Source organism: Cebus imitator, unplaced genomic scaffold, assembly GCF_001604975.1.
Source record: "Cebus imitator isolate Cc_AM_T3 unplaced genomic scaffold, Cebus_imitator-1.0 Scaffold191, whole genome shotgun sequence".
Taxonomy (NCBI): Eukaryota; Metazoa; Chordata; class Mammalia; order Primates; family Cebidae; genus Cebus; species Cebus imitator.
In genome coordinates this window covers 1,557,523-1,583,023 of record NW_016107506.1, presented here as the reverse complement: position 1 = coordinate 1,583,023, position 25,501 = coordinate 1,557,523, and the positions used below count along the sequence as shown (strand labels likewise).

Sequence of the window (25,501 nt, the reverse complement as noted above, 5' to 3'; positions counted from 1 at the left end):
TTCTCTACAAACCTGTCTAGTCAAAACTCATCGTTTTTACTGACAGCACAGCTAAATTCCAAAGAGAAAAGAGCCCCAGGTAACAGAGTTCTTAAGTAACACAGCAGAGTTTTTATAAACACTGTGCCTTTTACTACAACTCAGTTTCTCTTACTGTTATCTATGAAATCAGTACAAAAGTGATTGTTCCTACCACTCTTAAAAAAATGGAATTACCTAGAATTTTCAAGTAATGCTTTTCCTAAAGGTTTCTGGAACCTAGTATAAGTGTTTCCACTATAATATACACATTCCTAAAAAGCTTCCATTTTGGATGATCACCAAGTAAAATTAACAGCATTCATGGAAGAAAAGGAGTTGGCGCAGAAAACTTTAAAACCTATGAAGGTATAAAGTTTAAAACCAACTTTGTACCTTCAACACTAACAAAAAAAATAAGGACAGCCCAGGCAGAGAGCTTAGTATGGCATGAGGCTGCCTCAAGTGAAATTAAATGCACAAAAACTATTGCAATGCTACAACTGGAAACAAAGCACTGAGCAGTAAAGCTACCAAGAACCACGCAGGGATGTGGGTGTCCCTCCCTGGGGAGAGAGGCCTACAAGCAAAAGCTGACTTTTACTTTCTTAAAATAGAACTTAAAAGGCTTCTGCCTGTGTAGCAGCTGAACTGAGGCTGTTTTATTTTCTGGCTGAGGGTTATAACCTACTTGCAGCTATTCTGGGCCTCCCTGCTTAGGAAAAACCACTTAGAAACCAGCACAACTTCCACCTGATATTATTCTGTTTGCCAACTACGTATAAGCTAATTGGTGTTTCAGAAATGTGTTTTAGTAGCACAGACTGTATTAAAAACCAGAGATTCCATTAGAAATCTGGTAAGTTAGAGAAATACAGTAAATCAATGGATTAAGTGGGAAAGGGAAACTAGTATTTGGATTTTAACCTTTTCTTCCTTATATTCTTGAACAGTCACCTTACCTTTAACACTTGAAACTTTAAAAATTATGAGTGACAGAGGTTTTGGTAAGCTATCAAGTTTTCCTATCCAACTTAGCTAGAATTAAGTCAAAATCAGTAAGAATTTACAAGCATGATGGTACACATACATCCCTCCAAATTATGACTTTCAGTAATAAATTCTTACCTGAAGCACAATAGGATCAATGCAAGTAAACTTAGTTTCTTCTCTGTAGAGATACTCAATGGAACACTTCAACAGAAGAATTTTAGGGTTTTTAATACAAGAATTCATCTACAAAAAAATTGAACAGTTTGTTAAAGCTTTAAAGGTTTGCATTTTACAGCTCTCCTTTAATTATAACTTTAAATCTAATAATGCTTATAATTCTTACTAACTTATTGTATCTCAGCATTAGTATACTCTCATTTAGTTCTTATATGGTATTAAATTTTTTCAAAGCAAATAATTTGTTAAGACCAATGCAAAATTCTTCAAAAATTGGCTTTGCTTTCTTATTATTACTTTAATCTTCTATACTCTGAACTTTTTTTATTTTTTTATTTCTGATGCTGTAAGAAGAGACATTATGCCCTGAGTGTGCACAGAGGGAACGGTAGTTAATGACAGGTTACTTCACAAACTCCAATAAGCAGCTTTAAAAGCATATTTTAGTCTTTCTAAAATTCAAGAGGAGCAGAAGAGGGAGAAAATAATTAAAATGCCTTCTGAACATATTTCTAACAGAATAAATTTCCAAACAAGGTGGCAAGCTGAAATACGTAATGTGAAGCTTAAAAAGAAAATCTGAAAGCATCTCCAGAAGCAGAGACTCAAATAATATACCCTAACCATGTGCTTAAAGCCACAGACAGAATAGCCTAAATCCTGCAATTGAGGTTTCAGGATGACCAAATTTATGGACCCCAAACTGGCAAACAGTTCTGAAAACAGTGACTCACTAGCTGGGGAACTCAATTCAGGATTCTTTTAGCAACTACAAACCAAAGACTATGTCTAATCAGTGGGGCAAGACAGTCATTCATGCATATGTTTCCACCACACTCACATACAAATTTTCTTCACTTTCTGAGAAGGGCACAACATGTTTACCTCCTAATTCAACAAATATCATTTAATTTGATTTAAAGTTCTCCTTTAAAGGGTAATGTGTGGTTTTAGTAAGACTCTGTGGAAATACTGACATGGGATTATTGCTATAAAATATTATTGAAGCCAAGCATATTTTTATTTATCTATGGTCACTAATAATTTTCAGGAATCTTAATGCCTTAGAAAAAATGTATTAGGTTCAACTGAGAAAAAAGTGAAACAAGACTACAGTTCATCCATCTGGTTGCTCAGGCTAGAAATCTGCCTCAGCTCTCGCTGTAACAAAATCAGTATCCCCAGAGGTGGGGCAGGGTATCTCTGTTTTTAATGTTTCCCTTGGTGATTCCGAAGCACAGCAAGGTTTGACAACACTGCTATAGATCAGTGGTATGTCAAAATGCAAGGACCAACAAATGACGTTGGAAACACCTACAGTGCCTACTTTTTTTCTTTTTTTGAGACAGAGTCTCACTCTGTCACTGGGCTGGAGTACAGTGGCGCAATCTCGGCTCACTGCAACCTCTGCCTTCTGGATCCAAGCAATTCTGCCTCAGCCTCCCAAATAGCTGGGACTACAGGCGCATGCCATCATGCCAGCTAATTTTTGTATTTTTAGTACAGATGGGGTTTCACTATATTGGCCAAGCTGGTCTCAAATTCCTGACTTCGTGATCCGCCTGCCTCAGCCTCCCAAAGTGCTGGGATTACAGACGTGAGCCATTGTGCTCAGCCTAGTGCCTACTTTAAATACAGTACCGCCACTTCCCTAACATCCATACACTCCCACTGCCCTTAACCTACTGAAAATGAGAATTTCTAGGGATTAGGCTAGGAACAGCCATTTTTAACAAGGTCCACAGGTGATCTCAATGTCTGTACACTACACTTTCAGAATCAAAAGACTTTAGAATAAAGTTCAAGACCCATAATGTGATACAAAGCCCTTGCCTGCTTCCTCCAGCTTCATCTGCATTGCCCATATTACACCTTAGGAGCTCAGAGTTGCCTTAATGCCCTAGGTTATCTCACCACATTCCTTTGTGCTAGTGCTACAAAGCCATAAGGTGAGAAGGATAACAGAAGAAAACTGACAGTTCTGTAGCTTAGCCCTAAAAGAGATATCATTTTTATAATGCTAAGCCTCTGGAAGGACTCCAGCCTATTAGAGAAACCTGTCTGTCTAAGACGTGGCAGGGTCAGGAGATAAATAATGCTAGTACTGTATCATTCTGTTGATCTAGAAGCCTGACCTCCTCCTTCCTCCTTCTGTCTGGTGAATTCCCATTATTCAAATTCCAATCCGTTCATCCTCAGCTCTGGAAAACCTTTCCTGAACCTCCCAAATTTCACCCCTATGGCAGACACAGCTGCCTTTCATTGTCCATTTTCCATTTTTTCCATGACTAAGGTACCCCAACTTGTTAGCTTAGCACACAGCCATGGTTTGCTGAACTTCACTACTGAACTGAATCACATTACCTTTTTATGTGCAATGTTCTTGGTACAAACAAAGCCATTGACAACCACAGAATCAAACTTCTTTCCACCTGGGATCTAATGGAGCAATTAAGAAAACAATAAAATTCAATGATAACATGCTTAGAATCTAGTCAGATGTATACTATTATTCCTTTCCTTTTTTAACTATTATGTAATCAAATAAGAACAAAAAGTTTCAAAAATAACTCTTCCTTTCAACAAGTGTTCAATGGCATCTCTGCATGACTGTTTTTCCATCCCTGCTCTCCAGTGTACTATAACTAGGACTCTAAAGTACTCACTGACTGAATAAACTGGTGCCACGTGACAGTTAACCACTACTATTTAAGTTAAATATCATAGGGAAAAAGCACACACAGGACTCCATTAATATCTAAATCAGGGGTGTCAAATCTTTTGACTTCCCTGAGCCTCAATGGAAGAAGAATTCTATTAGGCCACACATAAAAAACACTAACATTAGCTGATGAGATTTTTTTTTTAATCACAAAAAAATTCATAATGTTTTAAGAAAGTTTATGAACTGGTGTTGGACCACATTCAAAGCAGCCTTGGGTGCCACATGCAGCCCACAGGGCATGAGTTGGACAAGCTTGATCTAAATAAAGCAAATACCCACTGCTTTTCATCAGAACAGTGATTATAATCTGTGAGAATAGGTTTTCTCATAACTGACGTGTCAAGAAGAGGAAGCAAGAAAGGAAGAACCTATATTTGTTTGGGTTCCCAATTCATCTCCCATATAAGGCATCCTTTCCATTCACCTCTCACTTCCTATAAATGGCTTCCATGACTCCTGAGTGCACTGCTAACAAACAAAGCAGACACCAAAACCTCCGACTCCTCACCCAGCACCCTCAGGGTAATGACTCTTTTTAGATTACCATGAAGAGAAAAATTACAATCAGTCCTGCTTCATAAGTTCCTAGCATTAGTAAAACATCAGCAGATCTCACTTTTTTGATGTGGACAAACTGACGGATATCCATGTCATCATCCTGGTTCTTCACATCAGGTCGGACTGTCTGAACAACCTGGCAGACCAATGACACAATGATGTCCCTCCAAGAGGATGACAGTGAATCACTATGGAGCAACTGCTGGAGTAGTGCCATCATGTGATTATGATTAGCTGAACTACAAAAATATAAGAAAGAAGTTTGCATAGTTAATATTGCCAGAGACAATAATTCTGATGATAAAAAGAGCAGTCCACAAATAAATAAACATTTCAATTATGGCTCACAGTAAGATTTTTCTAGATCAATTTCATTCTTTCATTATATTTGGACCTTAAGGATTTTGCATATAAATGAAATCTGAGCATTTTCAAGTAAGAAGTCGCCTGTAATTGACTGTAATGCAACTTTAACATGTAAAATGGGGACAGACAGGCACAGTTTGGGGCTCTTGGTTTTTGTTTGTTTTTTCTGAGATGAAGTCTTGCTCTGTCACCTAGGCTGGAATGCAGTGGCACGATCTCAGCTCACTGCAACCTCCACCTCTTGGATTCAAGCAATTCTCCTGCCTCAGCCTCCCGAGTAGCTGGGATTACAGGTGCACATCACCATGCCCGGCTAATATTTGTATTTTCAGTAGAGAGAGTTTCACCACATTGGCCAGGTTGGTCTCGAACTCCTAAACTCGTGTTCCTCCCGCCTCCACCTCCCAAAGTGCTCCCATTACAGGCATGGGTCACTGCTCCGGCTAGGGCTCTTGGTTTTATAAGGAATTTACTCACAAGTCAAAATAGGCTTCATTTCCTAAGTAATCTAAGTATTTATCACTTTATAAGGAAAAAGAAAAAGACCTCCCTTTTTAAGAGGAATGACGCATCATGCTTATCAAGTCATTGAAGATAATAAACATGAAAAATTAAAATTAAAAATTTGAAGTCATTGAAGATAATAAACATGAAAAATTAAAATTAAAAATTTCATTGCCTTACAGCAACCTCTCCATGGCTTGTTTCTCCCCATTCTCCTCCCTCAGGAGCTCCAGGTTGTTATGATGCCAGCCCAAAGGTGTGAAAGGCAGCTCTTTGGATTTTTCCTCTACTCGACGATTAAATAAGGATTCTAAGTACAATATAAAATAAGAAGTTATTACTTCATTGTCATGTTTTATACCATCTACTCATGTAGTTAGAAATTTCTCTTTATAAATGCTTTAAGTTAGCCAACATAAATTATTGCTGTAAAAAGGCAAGAACACATAATAAACATATAAATAAAATGCATAAGAAAATACATACAATTACATAATACACTAAAAATACAGAAATGCAAAAAATAAAAACAGCAGTAACTGGTAACAGCCAAAATCAGAAACAGAACTATGAAAATCAAATGTACATAACAAAGACTCTCAAGACAATAATTATAAGCACAGTTACTATTTGCTGAAAAGAAAATAAAATGAAACTTTTGCTTCTCCTTTTATTTAATTTTTTAAAAGGAAGGTGTTAATTTTCCCTTTAAAATCACAAACTGGGCCTGGCACGGTGGCTCACGACTGTAATCCCAGTACTTTGGGAGGCCGAGGTCGGTGGATCACCTGAGGTCAGGAGTTCAAGACCAGCTTGGCCAACATGGTGAAACCCTATCTCCACTAAAAACACAAAAATTAGCTGGGCATGGTAGCACATGCCTGTAATCCCAGCTACAAGGGAAGCTTAGGCAGGAGAATAGCTTGAACCTGGGTGGCAGAGGTTGCAGTGAACCGAGAATGCCCCGCTGTATTCCAGCTTTGAGACGCCAACTCAAAAAAAAAAAAAAAAATCACAAACTGAGAACTGCATTCAATAGAACTCTAAATGCCGGCAGAAGAACACATGATAGTGTGGGTGATGAATTTTCAAAAAAAGAAGCTCAGCTCAGACTCCCAAAGCGACAGATGACAGTGTATAAAGTCTATTATTCAGACAATCCTCAACAGTGTTTCTCTCTCAATATTGGCACAGAGGTTTCCAAACAAAATTTTAGCAAAACAGACTCAAACAAATAAATATAAAACATAAATAACATTTACGTAGAATTTTTGAAAATCTTTTAAAAAGGATTAATGAAAATGAATCGAGACAAAAAAGTATTAAATAATAAATGCTTAACAAAAAAAAAGGCGTTCACTAAATAACTGTTGAATAATGTGACCAAATAAGTGGAAAGAAGTGGGAAATGCTTACAAAAATTCTCTAACCTCTCCCTTCTTAAAAGCAAAACAAACAAAAAAACTTCCACCAAACAGCCAACCAGACAACATAGTAAAGTATATGTCCATGACATGTGAAGTACAAGAACTGTGCATTTCAATTACATAAAGGGCCACTCTAAACTTCTTGCTGAACCAGATGCGTGGAGGTGAATTTAGAAGCACTGCCAAGCTATCAGATAAGCTGCAGTGGCCTCCTTGTACTTGCTTGCCTTGCCTTCCCTCTTTGATCTGAAACCCTGGAAGCCAAGAAGGAAGGGAACTTTTCTCCCATTATCTGAGGCCTAACCAGCGGAGTATTGTGGACCAATTAAGAATGTCTTTACTCTAGGAAGCTAAGCTAAGTAGGGAAGGAATAGGAGACGGCTAATACTTTTCTATTCTCCTTTTGTGTCCAAAAGAAATTTATCAGCAGAGTTAGTTCTTTATCCTCTACTGCCTACTTCTCTTCCTCACTCCACAAGGCAAGCAGCATCCTTAACTGGATGAGATCTGCCTGTGGGCTTTCTGACAAATTTGACAATCCTTGATGATATGGTATATCAATACTTAATATTATATTCACAATACAGGAAAGTGTAAACCATGTCTTTCAAAGAATTAAGTAAAAATTATACTTAAAAGTTTTTAAACCAATTACTTTTCACAGAAGAGATCACCTTCTCACAAACCAAGTCCAAGTTTACGTTCTTGGTTCTCAACATTCTCAATCATTCTCAAATCATTATACATATTAAAAAACTGTGTTCCCACAATACTACCATAATCAAATACATTTTCAGCACCTTATCTGTGCCAATCAACATGCTAAGCCCTAACTATATCCTCATGAACAAAAAAGACACCATTCCACATACAGCTTTTTACAAAATTACCTTTGATGAAAGCATCGCTTATTGAGAGCTGTTGTCCTCCAGTGTCAGAAATCAAATACTCTGCATACCAGGGAGACAACAGAGAGGAGGAAGGAAAGGAGAGACATATGACTATAATATGTCAGTGTAATTATATACAGAATACACCCACACACGAAACATTACTCACACTAAACCCATCACTGCCTGGGAAATTCAAGAAAGCTTTAGGTCAAAATGCCTTTTTATGCTTGCTCTACACACTTCATACTAAACTTAAGCAGACTTGCATTAATAACGCAATAGAGCCATGAAACAATTCTTAATTCAAATGTCAGTTACAGAAACGTTCTTCTCTTACCAAAACCAACCAGTTTATGAAAATTAAGATCTTCAGATACTTGTATGACTATCATAAAAGATGACAGTTTTTTTCATGTATAACTCAATGATTTAACAAATAATCACTTTGCCTATGCACAAAGGAGTTTAGAGAACCCACCTGATAAAACAATATAAACTTTTTAAAAATTTGAGAATATAAGCCATAAAACAAATTAATACAAAAGTGACATTGGCAGGAATAAAGATAAAACTCATCAGTATTTGTATTAGTCCCAAATGTTTTTGTTTTTCAAAACTTCTACCAAACACTGTCAAATTTTTGCTAGATATTAACTGAACACACTCTGAATGCTTTTACTATATTAAATATTTTTCTTACAAGTGAAACTTACTCTTTACTTCCCCATGAACTTTCTCTAGGTCTGTGACCAAGCATAGCTCAAAGGGGTTCTTTCCACTATGCAAATTAAAACAGAATGTATGTTAACTCCTTTAAAGGTAAAGGTTCTCCACAAAATTTTCTCCAAGTTCATTTATAAACAACTGGCTTTAAAGGTTACCATGTTTGTAAGCCAACCTTCCAACCAGGAAATAAAGAAAATATTTTATTTAGAAAGTTCAAGTGCACCATGCCAAATACAATAAAATCAAGTATGTGGACAAGATAGATGTTATACTTTATTTCTACTCTTCCCTCACAGAAGTAACACCAAATCCTGTTAGTTCAATTAATGTATTGTTCTTTACCAGCCTCTCACACTAAAGCTTAATCATATCTGTATGAGACTCCAGAAATGGTGGATTCAAACCTACAGAAAATGCTGTACACCGTCCACCTGAGTTCAACAATTGTTAAGGATCTGCCATATATGTATATTTTTCTTCGTCCCCAATCATTCAAAGTTACACACATCATGACACTTTACCACTAGTACAACAGCACAACTCCCACAAAAATAAGGGTATTTTTCTCTATAGCCACAATATTATTTACATATTTGAGAAAATTCACAGTGTCTTAATAGCACAGAATTGGCCCATACTCAAATTTATCCAACTGTCCCCAAAATGTTTTTAATCAACGGTTTTTTTCTCAAGCCTTGATGCAATAAAGTTCACACATGGCATTGGGTTCCTGTATCTCTTCATTCTCTTTTAATCTAGAGCAGACTTTTTTCCTTTTCATAAAATGAATTTTAAAAGAGCCCAGACCAAATGTTCTGTGGAATGTCCCACATTCTGCGTATAGTCAATTGTTTTCTCATGGTGTTTTTAACTTGCTCCTCTATCCCACGTTTTCCTATACATGGAAAACTACATCTAGATGTTTGTGGAAGCCATGATTTTCACCTTCTTCTCTAGGTTCTACTTGCTAACTTTCCAAGAATAGTTCAGAATCCTGCTTGAAACACATAATACAATATATTTTAATCGTACAACTCTCCAAGACCAATAATGAAAAATTAATCAAGCCAGTTTTATAAGCTTTTGAAAACAGGGTTTTCTCACGTAGGATAGAAAGCATAAACAGTTTTTTAAAAGCACAAACATTCCAATCAATTTATAAATCCATTTTTCCTCAGCCTTAAACAATATAGGACAATCCATAAGAAAATATTTAATAAGTACTACCTGCTATTTCAGTGTAAAGATAAAAAACATTCCCATTAGTATTTATATAAATGGAATGAAAACCAGAAGCAGAAGAATTCTATTATTCTTTCACATAACTACCAGTCTCTCTGGAAATCTCTATTTTCTGATAATCCATGTTCATCTTGACTATAACACTGAGCAAATTACAACATTTCAACTTCACAAGAAAAAGTGTAAAAATAGTAACTCCTGTTAGTATGCTAAAAACTAAGGAAGAACTATGAAAGCCAGCTACATTTATTAAGAGATTTATAAAGTCTTCAAAGTATAAGGCTGCAAATGACCTAAAAGTTCAATTTAATAATTATCTTCTTCCTAATGCTAGAACCACCTCTATAATATTCTCAGTAAGTAGGCTAACGGATTATAATTTCTCTTTAATTCTAGATCTAGATATTTCATTTCAGAGATTTAGAATTGAAAGAAAACTTAGAAGTTCCCAAGTCTATGTAACTCATCACCTGATGTGGGCATCAGTCCTCAATAACCATGACAGGTGGACATTCAGACACAACCTGGACACTTCCCATGCACAGTGGCAAAAGTTCACTACTCTTAACTACTGAGTCTACTTCTTCCTTCAGCCATACGCAAATAAATATAATTTCTTTCAGCTACTCTTCAGATACCTAAAGGCAACACCAAGCCTTCTTTTCTCCATTTTAAATCATCCAACTTTCCTTAGCATGGTTTTCAGATGTCTTAGGATCCTGACAACCCAGTTCTATTCATAAATCAGAACTGAACACAAAACTTTAAATTGGGTCCTCATTCTAGACATTATATGGCCACTAATGAAATCTATGATTGCCCTGGGGGGTGTGGGGGGAGGGAGGTAGCACATCACACTAATAAATTTGCAAATAACTAAAATTTAGATAGATCTTCATCACACAAATTATTGAGTGGCTTTCTCCAAAGTACTAATAGTAAACGTTTTAAGCCTAATCACATTATTTTATGTTTAACTGTGTTAACTTTCATCTTGTTAGTCTCAATCTATTGCCTCAGAAAATAAAGATCTTTAAATGTCAATTCTGCCGGGCACAGTGGCTCACGCCTGTAATCCCAGCACTTTGGGAGGCCAAGGCGGGTGGATCACGAGGTCAAGAGATCGAGACCATGGTCAACATGGTGAAACCCCGTCTCTACTAAAAATACAAAAAAATCAGCTGGGCATGGTGGCGCGTGCCTGTAATCCCAGCTACTCAGGAGGCTGAGGCAGGAGAATTGCCTGAACCCAGGAGGCAGAGGTTGCGGTGAGCCGAGATCGCGCCATTGCATGCCAGCCTGGCTAACAAGAGCGAAACTCCAACTCAAAAAAAAAAAACAAAAAAGTCAATTCTGCTATCCAACACACTAGCTACTCTCTCCAGATTTTAATTATTTGTGGATCTAAAAAAACATTAAAAGTGCTGACCCAAAAAAAGTGGTGAACTTAATAGAGTCAAATCCCCATAACACAACCTAGAAGCAACCCCTTCCTGCTGACATCAAATTATTAATTATCCTTTCAATATTTTGTAAAGCAAGCTACAGATCCATATGTTAATACTAGTAGTTATCATTAAGTTCTTACATTCACCAAACACACTACACTCTGTGTGTTTCATATTGAAAGCTCATACTAAGTAGAAGGGTGGTTACCAGAGGTTGAGGGAGTGAAGGGAATGGGGAGAGGCTGGTCAAAGGGTAAAAAGTTTCATTCAGACAGGGGGAATAAGTTTTTGAGACATACTGTACACCATGATGACTATAGTTAATAGTGTATTGTAATATTTCAAAATTGCTAAGAGTAAATTTCAAAGGTTCTCATCACTAAGAATAATAAGGATTTTTTTTTTTTTTTTTTTTTGAGATAAAGTCTCATTCTGTCACCCAGACTGGACTGCAGTGACAAAATCATGGCTCACTGCAGCCTCAATCTGCTAAGCTCAAACAATTTTTCCACCTCAGCTTCCCAAATAGCTGGGACCACAGGAGCACACTACCACATCCGGATAATTTTTTTGCATTTTTTGCACAGATGGGGTTTTGCCACATTGCCCAAACTGGTCTCAAACTCCTAGACTCAAGCAATCCACGTGCCTCAGCCACCCGAAGCGCTAGGATTATAGGTGTGAGCCACTGCGCCTGCCCCAACAAAAAGGATTTGAAATGACGAATATGTGCATTAGTTTGGTTTAATAAACATATCCATCATTTCAAATCCTTATTCCTTAATCCTTCCATATTTTATATATAAATTGTAACATCTTTTTATATCCCATAAATATATACAATTATAGTTTGTCAATTTATAATTTAAAAGTAAAGCTGACTCTCAAGCCTATGCTTTAAACAAATATGACCACTGCCTTTGCCACTTTTAACATACTTCAAGTACGAAATTGTCCTCTTTGCCTACAAAGCTATTAAGAGATCATTAAATGTCTTATTAACATCAACGAAGATAGTATCTATCATAGTCTTCTGATTTATTAATCTTGTATCACCATAAAAAAAGGAAATGGGGCTGTTTTGGAATGATTTATTTTGGTTAACCAATGCTGGTGCCTAATCACCACCAACCACTTTTCTAAATACCACAGTACATTCTGTTCACTACACTGCTCTACATTTTGCCAGCTTCCAATGTCACATCAAGGACCCATCTTTTCCAAAAAAAACATTAATGCATCTATCACTATAGTAATCTAGACTCTCTCCAACTCTTTGAAACTCTTCAAAGATAACAAACTCTGGCTCCATGATCCCACATCAAAAGTCTTTCAATAACCCGGCATATAGTTTGCCTAAACCTAGCAATAGACTTACTTTAAAAATTCACTAATTCTCTAATCTCTTCATTATCCTGGACTTTACTTTCCTCTTAACCATGTATATTCTTTCCTGATAAGATTAATCTAAAGAGTGGAGAGGAAAAAAAAAAAAAGCCTTTTTTAAGTCATCAATCAATATTATATAAACTTTCCCAAGTAACTGGCCTAGTTTTTCTTTCTACCAAACTTTAAATTTTTCTCAGATATCCTTGGTATTTTCTCCAAACTTCAGTGCGAGCTGGGCTTCTAGTATCCTGTCATTTTTCTTAAAAGTGCTGGCCCCTCTTTCAGGTTCATTCTCCTATGAAGTTGCCACTTATAGCTTTCATAGACAATTTTTTCAAAAGATTAAGAGCCAGATGCAGTGGCTCATGCCTATAATCCCAGCACTTTGGGATGCCAAGGCAGGTGGAGCACTTGAGGTCAGGAGTTCAAAACCAGCCTGGCCAACATGGTAAAATCCCATCTTTACTAAAAATACAAAAAAATTAGCTGGGCATGGTGGTGCGCACCTGTAATCCCAGCTACTTGGGAGGCTGAGGTAGGAGAATCACTTGAACCCAGGAGGTGGAGGTTGCTGTGAGCCGAGATTGTGCCATTGCACTCTGGCCAGAGCAACACAGCCAGGTTCTCTCTTTAAAAAAAAAAGGATTGAGATCAGGGAGGTTCCAAAGGAGTCATATTTGTGTCGTCTGCAGGCGCTTCTCCTGTCAATTTCCTTGGAGATACAATCTGGAGTCATACCAAAACAATGTCATTTTTGGAGCCTCCTGTTCCATTTGACTCTGAATGTTCTCAAGTTAGGTTTTCAAAAGTAAGTATCTGACTGTGCTCAGCAGTCTATCCTTCGCTATTACAAATTCTATGATGACAGGTCACTTTCTTCAAGATTTTCAAAACTTCTTTAACATTTCAAAAGGTGAAATCATCAGCAAGTCAAAAGTATACTTCACATTCTGCTTACGGCAAAATGCAATTGCCAACAGGTGTGTCCAGAGAATAGATATTCATCATCTGTGTGCCCGTGACCCATATCTGTAAGTTTATATTCAAAACCTTCATAATAGCCTCCATGTGACTACCATCTATAGTTAATTCTCACACAATTGTCCTATCTGCTTTCCATCCTTTCATACTCACCCAAATATTCTCCATCATTTTTCCAACTTCTGTTTTGAGGATATCCATAAAGATGTCTGTCTTACTCATGTTCAATGCTAGTCAAGTCTCCTCATTTACCACACCCTCTCTAAATTTCTTATTTTAAAAAAACATATATCTTTTTATTACTATAACTCTTAAGTGCCATTTTACCACATCTTGATAATGGCTAATAGTGACAATTATGAGAAATTTGTTGGAGAAATATAAACTTGTATCAAATCATTTCAGTATAAATGTTTATTTAGTTCAAAAGCTTCTGTTTCCTGATTATATTTTTAGGCTCAAAATAGAGTGTGCAAAACTTAGGCAAGCATTTCAGATCTAAGTAAGGAGATAATTCAACTTTAGACAGTTATATGTTTAAAATACAAACTCCAGGTAAAATCATGGAATAAAGTGCTTCATCTTTATCATAATAATTTTTCAGTTATTACAACATAACAAAATCCCACAATTATTTATTCACTCATGTATTTTTTATTTATTCACTTTTACACAATTCCACGATAGGACTATAACTTAAATTTGCTTCTAATTATATCCAGTAGAGTAAACCTCATCATCCATTTTAAAAACAGGCATTTTCTTATGTGCCGCTATGTTAGATTTTGGTAGTGTTTACCTTCTTTCTCCTTTTACACCAAATGTATTTTAAATATGGTCACTATTATTTTTGAGCCAGTAGACTAAAGCATCAAATAAGATGCTAAAAATAATAAATTCATCTTATATTAATTAGAGAAGAAATTATTTTAATAAATATAGAATATACTTAAGCATTATGAATTATTATGGAGATATTTTGGAATATGTGAATGATTTTTCCCCAATCTAGTTCAAGCATCTTAATGGCTTTAGTGAAATATTATGTTACTAGGTAACAGCAAAGGCAAATAGGCTTTAAAATGTTAAATGAAGAAAGAGAAAAGAATAGAGCAGAACATCCATGTTATAAATGCAAAGAAATGCCACCTTGGAAGTTGCACATTATGGGAAGAGCAGTAAGATGTAGTTCCTTTTAAAGACTACAAGCTTTAAACTGGGCATGGTGGTGCTGAGGGAGAAAACAAGAAATAAAAGGAATCAACCAAAAAAGGTATGGGAAGGAGGTGTGGGAGAAATGAGAAAGGGTAGAACAAAACCCACACCAAATCCCCTTAGCCATATGGGACAGAGGAAGCCAGAAGGACAGGCTGGCATGAGATCCTATGGCCCAGCTGTCCAGCCTGTGTTTGGATTCCAGATGGTGACTACCTCCTACCTTTTTGGTCAGCAGGGTGAGGGGGCACATGTGGGTACTTGGAGGGCTTCTTGATATGGAAGTTCACGTTGTCCAGCTCCACGTTCAGGCTGATAGAAGCGGCTGAGTCACTGTCCACTGTGGACTGGAAACTGCTGACTGATGTGCGCTTGCTAGGACTGGCAGAATCTTTTAGTGTTGGGAAGGGGAAAGAAATATAGGGAGAGGAGGGGAGTAAAAATGGGTTTTATCAGGGTATTGGAGGAAAGGAGAAAAATGTTTTTTTAATATACAAGCCCAATGTGCAATACCAAAATGGATACAGTATTTTCATGTACTTCTGTGTAGACTTAATAAAAATTTGAACAAGTTAAATATTAAATCAATTTTTAAAATGAAGAAATATATTGGAGGTTCTGCAGAGAGAAAGTCTGATATCATAGTGAAGAGATGAGAAAGTTGTCTGCTGCCATATTATTAGTTCAGTTATTTTTAAGCTGCTGCAAACTACAGACTACGGTAAAATCTAGAAATGTCAGCCTAAACAAGTTGGTTTAAGAAAATACTGTATCTAAGACAAGGACTGCTGTCAGATGTTTCCATTTAGTTGGAGCCATAAATCATAAAGCAGAATTATTTCAACAAACAAGATAATCATTTTATCATACATACACAGTAATGACCCATCAAAACTAAAATGTTAGAAAATCAAACTCACTAGCCAAATTATCGTCACCTTCCTCAGCTATCTGTTCTGTGTCACTGTCATCAAACTTTATGTCTTTAAACCACGATGGCTCAGAATGTCCTTCCACGGAGTTCACCGAGTCGCTGTCTGGAGAAGGTGTCTCAGAAAATTCTGTACTCTGAAAAGATGAAGACAGGATCCAAGCAATTGGCCCTCAATGGCAACAATGTTGAGGCTGTCACACTACAAATAAATTGAAGTCCAATATTTCTACCACCTAACAATAGAATTTATATATTTATATATAAATAAACAAAAACTAAGTTGTAAACCATATTGACGATTCCACATTTTAAAATTGTAATTTTCATTAGCTAGAGGGCTTAGGTAGTAAATTAAAAACAAAGCTTTTTTGATACAGATTTTATAGTGCTTCATTTCATGCCTTAGTCCTGAGAGTGAAGATAGCTAAGAATTTATTTTAACTCTGGGGCAACTCTATCCAGAACACATCTTGGAAAGTAACTTTTAATCACTACAGCAGTCTTTGGAGCCATTTGTCTCTTCTAACCACTGACTTCCCAATTTTAGTTCACAAAGGTGTTACTAAACATTACACAGTTGACCCCTGAACAAGGGTTTAAACTGCATGGCTCTACTTATACATAGATTTTCTTCTGTCTTTGCCACCCCTGAGACAGCAAAAGCAATCTCTTCTTTTCCTCCCTCCTCCTCAGCCTACTCAACATGAAACGAGGATGAAGACCTCGTGATGATCCATTTCCACCTACTAAAGAGTAAATATAGTTTCTCTTCCTTATGATTTTCTTCATAACATGTTTCTCTAGCTTACTTTATTGTAAGAATATAGTATATAATACATACAACATACAAAATATGTATTAATTGCCTGTTATCGATAAAGATCCCAGTCAACAGTAAGCTATTAGCAGTTAAGTTTTGGGGAAGTCAAACATTATCTATGAATTTTCAACTATGCAGGAGGTCAGTATCCCTAACTCTCAAGGGTCAGCAATGCACGTGTGTGTGTGTGTGCGTGTGTGTGTGTAGATATGTCTACATATGTGTGTATATATATAACCTATATATTATATATATCAAATTACATAAACCAAGAGTAAAAGTGTATCTTTTCTTTAAAGTTCTATTTTTAAATGATTTCTACTTCCCTAGAAGTAGAATAAAAATATATATATTCATCAGTATACCATTGTTATACAATAGTGCTAGAGTCAAAACTATTTCAATAGATGTCATAAAATTTTTCATTTTTTTATACTCTCAGTTCTAAAAACATAGGCATAATAAAACTGAAAACCATTAAAGTTAAATGATAAGCAACTTATAATACCATAAAGACAAATTTAAGAACTACCACACCAAATGAATAAAGTGTTTGATTCTTTTTTCCTTTTTATTGTCTGATCAAATTTAAAGTAAACAATAAAATGTTTGATTCTAATGGCAGCATTTTCATCATTGCTGCCTATCATGTAAAAAATGTTTTCGCTTTACTCAAACAACAGAAAAAAATGTTAGAAAAATTATCTTCAAGTAAAGTACTCTTTATTCTCACTGATGAAGAAAGACTATAAAATAAGCTTGCTACATTCTAATGGGCAGTAAACACTGAAAAGTACCTGCAGTGGTCTATACAGCGCATACTCATCTCTGAAAAGCTGGTCATGATGGCTAACACAATCCAGCCAACGTCCATCAACCATTGCTTGTCCAATTGCTATAGCTTGTGCCCTAAATCAAGACCCACAAAAATGAAGTTTTAAAAGCCAGTCAGAATAGTTTTATAAATACCAGATAAGTTCTAATCAGAGTTAGATTTTCCAATGGCCCTTGGATAAGTAAAGGATAAAACAAGAGAGACTTAGAATAAGTAAAGGATAAAACAAGAGAAGACTTAAAGCAAATTAAAAGATTCTTCCAGGTACTATAGTAAAGGAGAAGAAACTACTGGTAAGGCAAGATCTAACAAAACCTAATTTTAATAACAGCAAGCACTGACTGAGCGTTCCATCCATGCACTTAACAGAATAAACAATGTTGAGAAAAGCTCCTACCTTCAAGGAGCTTCATTTTAATAAGACAATACCAAATATTAGAGATACAGGCATAAAATATGTGTGTGTGTATATATGTATATACCTATCTACATGTATATATATATATATATAGTGTGTGTGTGTGTGTGTGTATATATATATATATATATACATGAAATAGACACTTAAAGACACATTACATTATATGGCATTTCACAATTTATAAAGCACTTCAGCCAATATTACTTCATCCCTTCAGTTTCTTCACAGGACCACAGAATTTTCCTCATGTTGCAGAAATCTCAGAGAAATTGAATAACTTGACTAAAAGCACAAAGTTAAAAAATATATATAGCCAAAATTACAACCAGGGCTTCGCTGCTTAAAGTTATTTCTCTCTCTACTTTTTTACATACCTTTTTCTTCCCATGAGTGGAGGAGTAGCTAATCTGAGAAAATAGTAAAAGCTAGGGGATACGTTTATTTGAAAAGCATGACCTGTTACTCTTTTTATAAATGATTTATGAGGCAGGCAAGCTAGGACCTGACAGGCATAGCTTATGGATCCAATACTCAACACCGGTTACAATGTCTAGATTAGCAAACAGTAGCAGGGGAATTCTTTGGCCTTAGGTCCCAGCTACATTCTCCAATCCTCCTTTAGTAGAGTTCTTCTGCTTTTAATAAGGTAAATTATGATCCTATTTGGCTCCTTGTACTCCTTGCATCTGTTCTCTATTGGTTAAAACTCAGATTGGAGGAGAGTTAACTAATCAGCAACCTAAACCATTAATTACAAAAAACAAACAGCATCCTAACTCTAAAAAGAAATCTGTAACTCTTATTATCTTCAAATGTTTCCTCATTCAAAATAAATAAATAATATTGAAACCTCTTTCTAAGATCAGAATACCTTGTGGCAATGTGCCCATTTCGGATTAGCCAGTTGACTAATTCCTTTCCTACAATGCAGTTTGGATGCGTTCTCAACCAGTAGCGGTGATCCTGAAACTCCATTCCACTGCTGTGATGGCAGATTTTCTTCCACAGTTCTTTTAACTGAACACTGTCCTGCAATCACATTAACAGAAAGTAGTTACTGTTCAGAAAAATGCTATATACCTTTTCAGATGTTTTCCTGTGATTTTTAGACTCATAAAAAGAAACCCAGTTTGGATTTCTTTATAGTAGCTAACTCACATGACTTAATACAAATGACACATACGTGGGAACAGCTTGAACTCGGCTCATCTAATTCCAAATATGACTTTTTCTCTTGAAAACCAACTATTCCAAATACTTCTTTTTTCAGTCAATGGCACATATTATCAATCTCCTACTTATGTATTCTTCTTTGAAGATAGGGCAAGGCAGAGGGAGACAACAGTCAATCACACTAACCTAAGGTTAACTGTTCCTAGAGGCTGAAACTCCACCAGATTCTCACCATGTACCCAACTGCCAGGTTAGCTTTTGTATACTCCCTGCTCAAAAAAATTCTGAATGTTCCTCAGCAACTACAGGTTCAAATCTAAACCTCTAAGTTTAGAATTCACTGCCTTCCATCAGGTAGTCCCAAATAACTTTCCTTTCTCATTGCCCCCTGACTCCTACTTAAACTCTCTCCCAATTAAAAAATCCTACTTCTGGCCATGGAAAATGCCATGTTTATTATCATCTCTGTATCTTTCTTCACACCTTCAAATAAGATTCGCCATTCTCACTGCCTATCCAAAACTATTCCATCACTCAAGGTCCAGTTCAAGCCCTTCAGTTTAAGCCTTTTCCTGATTCCCTCATTAGTAATGAGCTTTCTATTTTTTGAATTCTTATATGACATACAGTCATATTATTTATTTGATACTCTTTTATTATTAAAGTATTACTACTTCCACTCTTAAGCCTCTTCCTACTAATCTTATTTTTACCTTTTGTGGGTTTGCTGGTTTGTCTGTTGTCTTAGAGACAAGGTCTTGCTATGTTGCCCAGGTTGGAGTGCAGTAGCTATTCAAAGGCATGATCACAGCACCCTACAGCCTCAACCCCCTGGCCTCTCGCTCTAGCCTCCCAAGTAGCTGGGACTATAAGTGCATGCCACCATACCTGGCTCTTATTTCTACTTTTGAATTATAAGCTTGAGGACACAGCTATATCTTCCATTTCTCTGAGTCACTCTTAGAATTGAACACAGTATTTTATGCACAGATAAATTCAATAATTATTATTTCACATATAGTATTAAATGTCTGAAAAGTGCTACATGTGTATAACAAACATGCTTCAAAGCTTAAATAGCAATATGGAACCTAAGAGTTAAGCTCTCTTTTTATGTAGGCAATTGAATTCTGATTTTACCAGATAAAAGGGGTAAAGAAAATTAATGCAATGAATAAAGAATACTTGACCTATCACTCAGGTAATCCCAGTAAAACTGAAGCTAATCACTTCTGTTTAACTGATATGCTATTTCATTTATATACCTTTTTTAAAAGACTCAGTGACAGTCCAGGTGCAGTGACTCACGCCTATAATTCCAGCACTCTGGGAAGCTGAGAGGGGCAGATCACTTGAGGTCAGATCAGCCTTACCAACATAGTGAAACCACATCTCTACTAAAAATACAAAAAATTAGCCAAGTGTGGTGGCATGTGCCTGTAATCCTAGCTACCTGGGAGACTGAGGCACCAGAATCGCTTGAATCCAGCAGGCAGAGGTTACAGTGAGCCAAGATCACACCACTGCACCCCAGGCTGGGGGACACAGTGAGACTCTGTCTCAAAAATTAAAAAAAGATTCCGTCACATAAACACTCTCTATGCTCAAAACCAGCAATGCGTCAAAGATACTGGACCAGTACCAGAAGAATTTTGCGTTCATCTTCAGTGGTCTCTGTCCTAACATATGTTCGGTTAGCCTGGGGACTGACAGATGTCTCATATGTAGGTACCATAGGAGAACCAGATCTATCCAGTGACAGGTTAGTAATGCTGGCTGATCTGGAAATAAAAACAAAAAGTGAAATCACAGGTGTAAATTCTTCTTCAATAAATAAAATTACAGAGAAAATTTATTTTTAAATAAATATTTATTTACCAATGTTAAGGGTACTTTTAAAAGTAATTATGATGGTTATGCATTATGTTATCATTGAAAGAAATTTGGTAAAGGATACCCAGAAACTCTGTACGATATTTGCAATTCTATGTAAGTCTATATTTTGCAATTCTAAAATTGTGTGTATAAAATTACTTGGAAATAAGTTTAAAAGGAAGTAGTTATGGAAAAATTACAGGAAAACAATTATATAGCTCATATATCAGTAATATTTCAAAAGGAATAGATACAAAGTCTTCTTGTTAAAATGCTGCAAGTTAGTGGACTTTTTTTTAACTGACAAATATAAAGAATGACAACTAAATGCAAAATAATCTTCCAGATCAGGGTCAGGAAACTATGGCCCACAGGCCAAATCTAGCCTGCTTCCTGTTTTTGCATAGCCCATGAAGTAAGGTTTTCATAGTTGAATTATCTGCAATGCAATCAATCTGATGAAAGGAACACTAATTTTGAAGGCCAAATAAGCAAAGTGTTATTCCCCAAAAAAGAATTATTTTCTTCTCACTAGTAGACCTATATTTAAAATACTATCCTCAAATATTATTACATTATTTTGTCAGTAAAAAAAAAATACAAGAAATGTGTTTTTCTCATAATATCAGTATTCATACATATCCTTAATTCTGACTCTTGGCAAAGTTACCAAACAAATGACTTAGAAGTGTAATACCAACAGCATCAAACAAGCTTTAATTCATTTAAAAGAAAAAGTAACTAAAAATTTAGTTAACTTCTATCTAGAAAAAATTAAACCCAATTTTAGCTTCCACGTAAAGGATAAAAGTCAAAAATACCTATGATGTATTAAACTATATAACTCCATTACAGCAGAATCTGTACTTCCCAAATTTAATCTTCACAGCATCCTATTAATATGTATTGCTAGCTCTATTTTACAGATAAATATATCAAGAATAAGAGATTAATCTATCTAAAGTAGCTGGACTAATATGTTTAAAACCTAAACTCAACTAATATGTTTCAGGGCTGCCACCTGCAATTAGGTGTCAATTGAAAACCAAGATTTCCCTGTATGAAGATAAAATATTTTTTAAATAATTTAAATTATTCGCAGGTTTAGCAAAGTGTCAGTTAATAGCAAAACACTGATATCAAATAGTCAATAAGCAATTTTTTTTTTTTGAGACAGTCTCTTTCTGCCACCCAGGTTGGAGGGCAGTGGCGCAATCTTGGCTCACTGCAACCTCCGTCTCCTGGATTCAAGCGACTCTCCTGCCTCAGCCTCCCGAGTAGCTGGGAGTATAAGCACGTGCCACCACACCAGGCTAATTTTTTTGTATTTTTAGCAGAGATGGGGTTTCACTGTGTTAGCCAGGATGGTCTTGATCTCCTGACCTTGTGATCCGCCCACCTTGGCCTCCCAAAGTGCTGGGATTACAGATATGAGCCACCACGCCTGGCCAATAAGCAACTTTTTTTAATAATCAATTATTTATTTATTGGCCTAGTCTTTCAGTGAAATCTTGCTATAATGTCTTAATTAATTTTAATCTCTTCTCCAGTGGGTGCACTATCCATACATTCTACTTCTCTATCATTCTAACTATCCCTGTACATATTCTAATATAGTGGCAACAAGAATAAAAGAAAATTAGTCAATTTTGCTGTCAAAAGCTTTAAGAAGTAGGCTAGTAGCAAGAATACTGATTAAAATTATATTTAGAGACAGCATTCATTGACTAAATTACATGTTTCCTAAGACTTACATCAATCTTAGCATTAATTCAAAACATAGGGAGATATACTGTGAATTAGCACAGTTATCCCTAAACTTCTAAACATGCCAACAGAATGCTATAATTTTCCCTATCTTTTTAAAAAGCCATCTCTTGACTCCACATCCCTCTTCTGCATTTCCCTCTACTTTACAGCAAAACTCCTATCTCCAGTAATTCTTCCATTATCTCTTGAACCCCAAACAACCCACTGAAACTGCCTATCAAGATTACCAATGTCCGCCGGGCACAGTGGCTCACGCCTGTAATCCCAGCACTTTGGGAGGCTGAGGTGGGAGGATCACAAGGTCAGGGATTCGAGACCAGCCTGGCCAACATGGTAAAACTCCGTCTCTACTAAAAATACAAAAATTAGCTGGGCATGGTGGCACGTGCCTGTAATCGCAGCTACTGAGGCAAGAGAATTGCTTGAACCCAGGAGGTGGAGGTTGCAGTGAGCCAAGATCGTGCCACTGCACTCTAGCCTAGGCAACAGAGCAAGACTCCCTATAAAAAAAAAAAAAAAAAAAAATTAAGATTACCAATGTTGTCATTAAATCCAATAGTCAGTTTTCACTCCTCATCTTACTTAACATATCAGCCACATAGCTTCCCTTCTTTGAAAAACTTTCTCCACTTGACTAATAAGATAAATACCCTCCTGGTTTTCCTGTTACCTCACTGGCCTCTCCCTCTGTCTCCCTTTCTGGTTTCTTTTGATTTCTCCAATCTCAGTCCTTAGTCTTTATTTCCTCCCTTTTCACACTCATTCTCTTGATCTCCATCCAAGTCCATAGCTTGAAATACCATGATGACAACATCCAAGTTTATATCTCTAGCCTGTACCCCTCTCCTAAATCCTGGACTCATAAACCAACTATTTGACCTTTCACTTGGATGCCTACAAGATATCTCAAATTCAACGTGTCTAAAACCAAACTGTTCCTCCCAGTTGGCAATTCCACCCCTTCAACTACTCAGGCCAAAGACCTGAGTCATCTTTGATATCTTTCTGTTGAAGCCTACATCCAGGTGATTAGCAAATCCTATTTGCTCTACAATCAAAATATATTTAGAATTTGTCTATTTCAGCTGGGCATGGTGGCTCACACCTGTAATCCCAGCACTCTGTGAGGTTGGGGCGAGTGAATCACCTGAGGTCAGGAGTTCAAGACCAGCCTGGCCAACATGGGGAGACCCTGTCTCTACTAAAAATGCAAAAATTAGCTGGGCATGGTGGCAGGCACCTATAATTCCAGCTACTCGGGAGGATAAGGCACAAGAAGCTCTTGAACCCGGGAGGTGGAGGTTGCAGTGAGCTGAAATCATGCCACTGCACTCCAGCCTGAGCAGCACGGCAAGACTCTGTCTTTAAAAAATGTGTGTGTGTGTGTGTGTGTGTGTGTGTGTGTGTGTATTATACATATATCAGGTCATGTCATCCTTCCACACTTCACCCAAAAGTCTGCAACAAGGGAAACTTTTACAGAGTAAAATGTCAGCTAATAAATGTAGAAGCAATGACGGATTTTGCAAATATAATAACAATGCATTTCAACAAGTATCATAAGTGAATGCTAAAACTATTGACTGAAAGATTAGTAAGATAGAGAGTATTTATGCACTTTCAAAGTATCTCCCACACATATTACTTACTAATTACAAAGGATACAATAGTAACTACAGTGGAGAAACACAACATGCAAGAGATCAAGTCAACACCATCAATGGGATAAACTTGTATTGTGTCCTTTATAACATAACAGATTAAGAAGGATGTAGCACTCACATAGTATTTCTGCTCCAAAACTGCACAGCCTAAATCTAATCATAGGAAGCTTTTGACAAATTTAAATTGATGGGCATTTTACTAAACAACTGGTCTTCCCTCTTCACAAAGAAAGACTAAGATACTGTTACAGAGTAAAGAAAACCAAGACACATGACTAAATTCAATGTATGATTCTCAACTGGATCACAGATTGGGGGAAAATTGGTACAAAGGACACTATTAAGGCAACTGGCAAAATCAGAATACCTACAGTATGGGGATAACAGAAATTTACCACTGTTACAATTTCCTAAATTTGCTACGTAAGAGAACAGGATTGTTCCAAGGAAAAACACTTAAGTACTCAAAAGTAAAAAATAAGACTTTCCATTTCTGGTCTAGCATGTGAGGATCTTCACTCCATCCCAACAACTAGAACCTGAGCAAACAGAAAAATCATCAAATTTTCTTAGCTCCATCAGAAAAGTGAGGTCACAAAGCAAATGCTGTCCCAAATACTGCAGAGGCAGACAAGCAGATAGAGAGAATCACAACTCACTGGAGCAGAAACCTCCATGGGAACCAGGAAAACCTAGACTCAAATTGACAAACTCCTCGAGGCTCACTGTAAACAAACCAGAGATACAAATTCTAGGTAAACCCAGCCATGGGGGTACTGGGGATGCTTCTGGGAGTTTCACTTTCAGATCTACCATGTCCTCACATGAATGTCAGAGAAAAATTCCTGCCAGCTTCCGGCTTCCGACAGTGGGAGAAAATAAACAATTTTAAAATATATCAGAGCATTCTGTTCTTCATAACAAGTCCTGCCCTAAGGAAAAACTATTTTACCAGAGCCTAATCTACTGGAGTTATATCAGAGTTAACCTACCCAGGAAGAGGTAGGTTAACAAACAATATCCAAGAACTGTGGGACATCTACAAAAGGTATGATATAAATGTAATGGGAATACCAAAAAAAGAAGAGAGAAAGGAACACAAGCAATATTTGAAACCATAATGACTGAGAATATCCCCCCAGATTAATGTCAATTACCATGCCACAAGTACAGGAAGCTCAAAGAACATGAGTGTGGATAAATGCGAAAAAACTACAGTTAGGCAAAACTATGTGTATTCAAACTGTAGACAATCAAAAATAAAGAAAAACGTCTTGAAAAAAACCACCTTAGAGGCCAAGCATGGTGGCTCAGACCTGTAAGCCCCACACTTTGGGAGGCCAAGGC

The 25,501-nt window shown here is 36.5% G+C and overlaps 1 protein-coding gene across 18 annotated transcripts in view; it reads right to left on the bottom strand.

Moving 5' to 3' along the window:
• Positions 1 to 25,501, bottom strand: part of PIKFYVE (phosphoinositide kinase, FYVE-type zinc finger containing) — a 90,160-nt gene that overhangs the window by 35,749 nt on the left and 28,910 nt on the right. For 13 of the 18 annotated variants that reach the window (XM_017546729.2, XM_017546734.2, XM_017546739.2 and 10 more), the window contains 10 exons: positions 20,488 to 20,626; positions 18,544 to 18,701; positions 17,214 to 17,325; positions 15,583 to 15,730; positions 14,886 to 15,053; positions 7,659 to 7,718; positions 5,522 to 5,651; positions 4,530 to 4,710; positions 3,553 to 3,627; positions 1,147 to 1,254 (listed from right to left, as the gene is read on the bottom strand). In XM_017546729.2, the coding sequence (XP_017402218.1) occupies positions 1,147 to 1,254; positions 3,553 to 3,627; positions 4,530 to 4,710; positions 5,522 to 5,651; positions 7,659 to 7,718; positions 14,886 to 15,053; positions 15,583 to 15,730; positions 17,214 to 17,325; positions 18,544 to 18,701; positions 20,488 to 20,626 (1,279 nt within the window). Of the gene's footprint in view, positions 1 to 1,146; positions 1,255 to 3,552; positions 3,628 to 4,529; positions 4,711 to 5,521; positions 5,652 to 7,658; positions 7,719 to 14,358; positions 15,054 to 15,582; positions 15,731 to 17,213; positions 17,326 to 18,543; positions 18,702 to 20,487; positions 20,627 to 25,501 lie in introns of those variants that run through there. The other 5 variants (XM_017546735.2, XM_017546737.2, XM_017546732.2 and 2 more) reach the window with 4 other exon arrangements.